Source organism: Myotis lucifugus, unplaced genomic scaffold (genome assembly GCF_000147115.1).
Source record: "Myotis lucifugus unplaced genomic scaffold, Myoluc2.0 scaffold_91, whole genome shotgun sequence".
NCBI lineage: Eukaryota > Metazoa > Chordata > Mammalia > Chiroptera > Vespertilionidae > Myotis > Myotis lucifugus.
In genome coordinates, this window is record NW_005871139.1 from 2,654,768 (window position 1) to 2,663,196 (window position 8,429).

Below are 8,429 nucleotides of genomic sequence, written 5' to 3' on the forward strand. Positions count from 1 at the left end.
TTAAGGCCCCAAACCAGGCAGGCAGTACAATTCCCAAAAGTACAATCTTTCTATTCTCCCAAAATGACCACGCAAGCTGAGCACAGCAGATACTCCCAAATGAAAATATTTACCTCTCCATCAAATTATTAACTACCAATTGACACTTAGTACACCTTAAACATAACAGTTATTCACTACAAATTTACTGAATAAACAAGCAAGCTTCTTAGCATGTGTGAATCAAGAAGGGACATAAACAAAATTACACAAGTCCTAAACCCATCACTTGCCTACTGAAAATGCTGCAATGGTGATTCATTAGCTCAGGACCTCTCCTCACATGATTTACAACACCCTCCCTGACCTGGCCCTAGAGATATGGCTTAACTTTTAAACTTTAGCAATTTTTTCAGTTCTACTTCTCTCTGGCAACCAAGCCTTCTCATAAGGTGATCCCTGGGATCAAAAATACTGTGGAATGATTTTATATTCAATCACTGACAAAATGTTAAATACCTTATTTCTAAAGACCTCAGAAGACAATGTGGGGTATACAGAATGAGGCCGTCTCATATTGTCAACAACCTTAATAACAACACACATATAAAAAGGAAAGGGCTAGGATGCAACGAAACAGAATTTCAAACAAGATGTTTAACTCAGTACACTGACTGGGTGCTTAAAAACACAATGGATATTGGCAAGAAAGAGAACACCTCTTTTGAAGTGAGCACTTAAAACATAAACGTTCAGCAACACATTTAAGTGGAAGGTGCACGCAAGGACAGTTTTTCACTTTCAGAATGAAAAGAACTTTAAAACTATTTTAGCCTTTTCTGCTACAAAATGAGTATATTTTCTGACCAAATGCTAGAATTGACCTGTTCTTTTTGGGCCCATCCGTGCACGAGGCCCCACCGATGGACCAGGTGGCCATAGCAAGGGTGCACCCTGGTAGCTAGCACCTGCATTTGCACCCTGGTAGCAGGGGTGGTGCTGACCCAGTGCATGTTCACCTTCAAGAGGAAGACACGGCAGATGACGAAGATCATCAAGATGCCTATATCCAAGCCCTGCATCTCTGGATATTGCTTACCACCTATGCTATTATTCTAGACAAATTCAAGGACAGAAAAACTCAAGAATGCCCTAAGGAAGATTGGGTAACCAAGAAATTACTAAGATTCTGCTACACATGTGAAAATGATGCCAGAATTCCTGAAAAGTTCAGTTCACATGGAGACTCCTACAAGAGTAGAAGAAATTATGTGGCCTTATCAAAGGAGGAGCTGTCAATTTTCAGATTAACAGACTTTGAATTGACACTAAGTTTTCTTACATAGGAGAAAGATGTTCAATATGTCATAATGTCATTGACAACTGCTAGCTGGTTTCAGATGAATGTCGAAGTTACTGCAACTAAAGAGAAAATATTATGCTATTGCAATTGATCCTGTTCTGCCCAGCCTTGTCTCAGTGGCTGAGCGTTGACCTATGAACCAGGAAGTCAAGGCTCGATTCCCAGTCAAGGCACATGCCAGGGTTTGCAGGCTCAATCTCCAGTGTGGGGCGTGCAGGAGGCATTCGATCAATGATTCTCTCTCATCATTGATGTTTCTCTCGCTCTCTCCCTCTCTCTTCCTCTCTGAAATCAATAATCAATATATTTTTAAAATCAATATATTTTTAAAATCAATATATTTTTTAAAAAAAGAAAGAAAAATTGAGCCTGTTCTTACCATAGAAGAGTAGTACTCTTATGTTATAGAATGGTAAACTAAATGACATGGTTTGTGGAATAGGTTTCATCAAAACCTAAAGAAACTGACAGAATCTGACGTTATGCTCAAGGAACATGAAAATTTCTCTGATAAGTTCCAACATAGTATACCTGTGTTCATATTTTTGGCTGGTATCAGTATGTACTAGAGATTATCCATCAAGTTGGTGTTTATTATCCAAATGTGATAGTGTCCAACTTCATGGATTTTGATGACAATGGGGTACTCAAAGGATTTAAAGGAGAATCAATTCATGTATTTAACAAACATAATGATGTCTTAAAGAATTCAGAATATTTCAATCAATTAAAAGACAATAGCAATATAATTTGTGTGAGAGACGCCCAGGGACACTTAAGGCAGATACGTAGCCAATGTTGAATACATTCTGAAAAATCGGTATCTAAGTGAACGAGGGGATGCACTTTTAGAAAAGCACATGGACTCTAATGATATTGTTCTAATAAAAGACAAATCATTGGAGGGGGCCAACTCTAACTTACAAAAAGATTCTGTAAATAAGCATTCTTCAAGAAGACCTCTCTCCTCAGGATGAAATTGATGCAAGAACTGTGCATTTGTTCACCTTGCTGAAAGACTTTTATTTATAATATATTCTTGCTTTGCAAGTTTTTCTCTACATTACTGAATTATTTTCAAACACATGGAGTCCATCAACTGGAAGCTCCTTTTTCTCACGTCTCTCTACACACTCCTCACCATATTTTTTAACATTTAAAAAAAAATCTTCCTTTTTGTCTGACATCTTAGCAGCCTTGTAGCAGCTGCTCTTTAAGTTTTGCTATGCCACCCAAGGTCAACAATAAAGATAATGGAAAGTCAGCCAAGAAAGACAAAGACCCAATGAACAAATCTGGGGGCAAGGCCAAAATTAGACGTGGTCCAAAGGCAAAGTTCAGGACAAGTTCAATAACCTAGTCTAGTCTGACAAAGCAACATTATAACAAACTGTAACAAAGTTCCCAACTATAATAAGCTTATAAGCCCAACTGTTTCCCTTGAGAGACTGAAGATCCACAGTTCCCTGGCCAGGGCAGCCTTTCAGGAGCTCCTTAGTAAAGGACTTATTAAACTAGTTTCAAAGCACAGAGCTCAAGTAATTTACACCAGAAACACCAAAGGTGGGGATGCCTCAGCTGTTGAAGATGCATGAACAACAGGCCCCACCAGCTGCGTATTTTGAAAAATAAACTATTAAATCAGGGAGAGGGGATATCTTAAAGTTAAAATTTGAAAAATAACTCTCTATTTCCAAAGAGCATTTTGTAGTTAATGTTATCATGATGTTTTTGAGGAGTCTCTTTACACTGGGAAAGTTTGTAGAAGTTTAGAAAGTTTTATGAAATGGTGAAATAATGTGTATGATTTTTAAGTATAGCCATTTTTGTAATTTGTGTGAATTATGCTGATGGTATCTCCAGCTACTAAAATTGTGTTATTTTGGTTAATTTGTTTCAGGAAAATTGATAATTACCAAAAAATACTGGTACTTGATGTTTGAAAAAACTGTTGGTATCCACATGTCACTAATCATGATTAAATGTTTTGTATCAAAGTTCTGATAATAAATATGAAATGAAAAGCCAAAAAATGCTTGGAGGAAAAAAATCACTATATTACCTCATCTTTGAAATATGAGAAAAACAAATACACATCAGCACTGAGTATCTTAAAACCCCAACTTTTTTTTTAATCTCTAGAGAATTTTTGTAAGAATTTATTTGAGCCAAACAGGATATGCCGGAAAGTAAGGTCTCAACATGACTCAGAAAAATGCTTTCAAAAACCCAATATTTTTCAACGTTTTTTTAAACCGTTAGATCATTGGGTCTACATCCCTACAAATCTTAACTGGCATCCCCCCTTCCTCTGAAATTCTATGAAACTCTAACAGTAGCTACTATTTGAACTTGAGTGTCAAGTATTGAGTAGGCCATTGAAATTAAATGCAAGAATTATCACCCCATTTTACAGAGAACACCAAGAATTTGACAGCTTTCTTAGAGAGGTAAGTGGGAAGAAGAAACTTTGAACCAAAGCTGGGCATTCATTCTAGGCCACCCTTTATAAGACCCTCAGGTCATGAATTTCTCAAAATTCTCTATACACACTAAATTCAAGACGCAGTCATCAACGCTAAAACCTCCACCAGAGCCTAGGCCCTAGGGCATAGCAGAAAAGCATAATCTCAAAGTCACCAGAACAGGCGATCAGAACACACCGAAAATGGCCTAAGAACGGCCGGTTAAAACATAAAGCCGGGAAGCACACGAATTCCCGGCAAGGTTGGTGGCACCGGTGAGCGAGCGGGAAATTAATTCCGCCTCGCCTCCCTCGCGCGAACACTGAACTTTCAGCCTGCCCCACCGCAGTCTCTCCCACCCGACATCAGCCCCTGCCCACCCTCTCCCCACTTCCGTCCCTCAGAGAGCCTGGGGCCTGGACGCGAGAGCCAGGCGGGACTGATTCCAAGGCCGAAGGCCTAGGCCGCAAGGATACACATAAAGACGTTGCCCCATGTCCTGGAGCAGATTGGCCGCCTGCTGACGATAAGAAAGTTCTTTATCTGGGTCCAGCCCAAAGCGACGGGATGGGCTATTTTCCAGCTGTTCTCGAGTAAAATACCACCGTTTGTTGTTCTTTCTCTCTTCCTCCATAGTGCTCCAACCAGAAGGCAGCGGCGAAGGCTGCAAGCGCTTCCCAGCGTCACTTAAGCGGCGACACACATCCGCTGTGCGGAGGCAACTGCGCCGTGACGAACTTCCGCTAAGAATGGCCGGATAGGTTGTGACACGCTTCCGCCGAGGAGAATAGTTGAAGGGTCTACTTCCTTAATGGATCACGCGACAGCCAGTAACCAAGTAAACAGCCAATAGGCGAGCAGGAAAGACCTCGGGGTGGGGACGCGAGTGCCCGTCATGTGACTCTTGGAGGGAGGGTGAGGTTAAAAGTTTTCGTTCAAAACCACGTCCCCTCTCGCGAGAAGTAGGCTGAGCATTCGCGCCCTGCGCGAGAGGGTGAGGCAATGTTTGTGGCGGGATTAGGCGCCCGCCCACGCGCCGCTCCGTGGCTTCTCGGAGAATTTTGTTTGTGGCGGAGGTGGCGGTATAAAATGGGGCAGATGGAGAACTTGACAGAGAAAATAGGTGAGACTGACAAAAACTAAAAAAGTGATCATAGTGGCCCTATCGTATATCGTAACGTGAAGCAACTGGAAGCTCTCACATTATTGATAACAATGTAAATTACGCATTTGGGACGCTAAAGCCTTGAATGCATTCTTAGCTTCTCCACAGTGATCCTTAAAAGAATAAAACGAATAAAGTCGCTTTCCTTGATTCAACTCCTGTCACTCAACTTATTGGCTGTCATGCAGCACGCAGAACTAGTTTTCACTCAATTACAATAATACTTTGAGTTTTGTTTATTTCTAGATATGGCTGTTCCAATGCAGTAAGTTTAGTTTAGTTTAGGTCATTCTCAATTATTTCCTTCCATTCCAGGCCCTATCTGCCATATACTGCCTGCAGTAAGCCTTAGCTCTGTTTTACTCCAGAAAAATTGAGATTCAGAAAGATGTAAATTACATCAGGTTATATAACATTCAAAAAAATAATTATTTCAAACTTCCATCATCATAGACTTTTTTTCTTTTAATAGAATAAGCACTTTTCCAGTTATGTAGTCATGTATGTTGTTTTTTAAAAGTCAAATTTATTTCTCCCAGATCCCTCTTTCCTATTTCTCTGACCTGTGTTTGGTTCTCCACTTAATCTCTTGGATCAGCGATTTTCAACTGATGTGCTGCAAGAATCTTTAAAACATGCAATACAGGCACTGGCCTCTTTTCCCTTTCAGTGGTTCTCAACCTTCTGGCCCTTAAATACAGTTCCTCATGTTGTGACACAACCATAAAATTATTTTCATTGCTACTTCGTAACTGTAATGTTGCTACTGTTATGAATCGTAATGTAAATATCTGATATGCAGGATGGTCTTAGGCGACCCCTGTGAAAGGGTCGTTCGACCGCCAAAGGGGTCGCGACCCACAGGTTGAGAACCTCTGCTTTAGATTGCCAAATAAGAGAATCACAACAGCCAACACAACAATAAGCCGTCTGGTATGAATGAATCAATTATACCTTTTTTGTTAGATTGGCCAAAAATATATAAATATTTTCTGGTGTGCTACAGAATTTTAGTAATTAGTTTGTGTGCCATGAGGTGAAAAGTTGAAAATCGCTGTGTTAGATTGGTGACTCCATTTTGAATTTGCTATCCTGGTTGAGTATGCTAGTCTTCCAAGAGAAGTTCTGGTATCTGTAAGGCTTCAGGCAATGCACCTGCTAACCAATGGCTTGCTACCCTGCCATACAGAAGAGGAGGACCGTGTAAATCAGAGAAAAGAAATATTCCTTGGCTGAAGATCAAATTACTTGAAAGTAGGCAGCAGATAACATAATTGATAAAGGTGACTTTTTGTGTCAGGCCAGAATCCAAATCCCAGCTATTCAATTTTTTTAAAAAAACCATCTTAACCATGTTTTAGATTTATTGATTTTAGAGAGAGAGAGAGGACGGGAAAGAGCGAAAGAGAAACATTAGTGTATGTGCCCTGACCGGGGATTGAACCCGCAACATTGATATATTTGGATGATGCTCTAACCAACTGAGCTACCTGGCCAGAAAATCATTTTTAAGTGTACATGTCAGTAGTGTCAACTATATTCACATTATTATGTAACTGGTCTCTACAACTTCTTCATTTTGCAAAACTGAAATTCTGTACCCGTTGAACAAGTCCTCATTTCCCCCTCTGCCTAGCCCCATTCTACTTGCTGTTCTTATGAGTTTAACTACTTTAGATACATCATAGACATGGAATCATACAGTATTTGTCTGTCTGTGACTAGCTTATAGCATTATACTAAGTCTTAGTATAATGACCTCAAAATTCCAAGCTACTCTTTTAACCAGCTGTGTGATCTTAAATGTCATCTATGCATACTGTCAGAACACCTGACACATAGTAGGTATTCGATACATGTTTATGGTCAAAATAATGTTAACCCTCTGGTACGTTGCCCTTAAAGAACAACTGACAAATCTTAAGCCAGAGGAATTTTTTGTTGTTGAATAGGACCCCTTTTTCTGTAAATCATACCTATAAGGCTACTCTTCTTACTCACTAGACTGATCTTGTACAGGATTATACCATATTTCATGGTTTAATCTTATTTTGCTGTGCTTAGGAATGTCATATTTCAGTTGTGTCAAATATTACCATTTACTACAGATAAAACAATTTCTCCCAACATTCTTATAGTCTCCAAATTAAAATATGAAAAGATGGTGTTCTCTTCCAAACTATCCCTAACTCCACATTCAGTAATGTCATGATAGCTTGAAATTGGCCAAGGTGTGTATGTGCTGATAAATTATTAACAGCCAGCTACCCAGAAAAGTAATTGTAAGTATATGTATACGTACATAAAGTTTATTGTAAAAATTACTGATATAAAGGATGGGTAGCACACAATTTATAAAAAATAAAGTATGCAATCTTATTTATAGCCAACTGGTTCTCACAGAATGCTTTCAGTGAGTTTTACCAAACTCTTTGAATCAAGAACCAACCTATGATTGCATTTGACAAATGAGTATAGCTTTGACTATTGGTTGACATTTTCATTTGCATTATTCAATAAGATGAAAGTGAAACAATGAGACTTATGTTGGAACTTTACTTATTTATCAGTGACTTGAGCAATGTCTTTGCTGAATTGGATAATAGTTTTGAATACTGGAAGAATATTTCAATTTTTGTGCTATTTATAATGTAATGGCCCCAAACATGATACACTTTTAAACTTAATCTACATAATTAAAGTTTCCTCTACACTTTCTTAACTCTAGTCAGTCAATAAAACAATAAATTAAGTCTTTGTCTGTAGCATTTGCCAATTTCTGTAGTGTTACCTCCCACCACGGCCAATTTCAAGCTACCAATGTGACATCACTGATCATGAAATTGGAAAGAGATGAACACACAATCACATAGTATACTCACCATGCAGAGAAAATAGACAGGGACCTCTGGTTTCCAGTCTGATGTGTAAAGAGCTTGGAAATCATCACTCCTCACAACCAAACAAAAAGGCTGAACTGAAAATCAATAATTCTTCTTAAATGCCGGAAGCCAGTCCATCCTTGCTGCTTGACACAGTCGCTGCAGGGAAGAAACATCTGCACAGCATACATTTCAAGGGACCTGGCATATATGGCATACTGTTTTTAATATGTTTGCTCCCCTTCTTGGCACTATGTGTTTTAACCAAGGTCACCTCTCCAAGAAAGGTTGTTTCCCCAGGTAGGGATTTTTCCCTGAAGTTAGGGAGGGAATAAAACCCCTTAACTAAGTGCCAGGCTGGTAGTTAATCACTTTAACTACGAACAATCACGCTTAAGCTACATAATCTTTACTCCCTGGAATGGAGATAAGAAACACCCTAACCTTTGGAATAGAAATTGATAGGATTAAAATCAACTGGTATACTGGAGAGCATTATGCTAAGTGAAATAAGCCAGTCAGAGAAAGATACCCTCCCCCGGTGATCTCACTCATTTTGTGGGAATATAGAGAAA

At 39.2% G+C, this 8,429-nt stretch overlaps 1 protein-coding gene and 1 pseudogene across 9 annotated transcripts in view; one reads left to right on the forward strand and one right to left on the reverse strand.

Moving 5' to 3' along the window:
- Window positions 1–4,841, reverse strand: part of CCNT1 (cyclin T1) — a 52,520-nt gene extending 47,679 nt beyond the window's left edge. For 2 of the 9 annotated variants that reach the window (XR_002829964.1, XR_330067.3), the window contains exon 1: window positions 4,284–4,581. Coding sequence is in view for 7 of the 9 variants with exons in the window: in XM_014458198.2 (XP_014313684.1) it covers window positions 4,284–4,441 (158 nt within the window). In the remaining 2 variants the exon portion in view is untranslated. Of the gene's footprint in view, window positions 1–4,283 lie in introns of all 9 variants that reach the window. The other 7 variants (XM_014458198.2, XM_023756318.1, XM_023756317.1 and 4 more) reach the window with 7 other exon arrangements.
- On the forward strand, window positions 11–2,420 carry LOC102432432 (annotated as a pseudogene).
- Window positions 4,842–8,429: the final 3,588 nt, after the last annotated feature.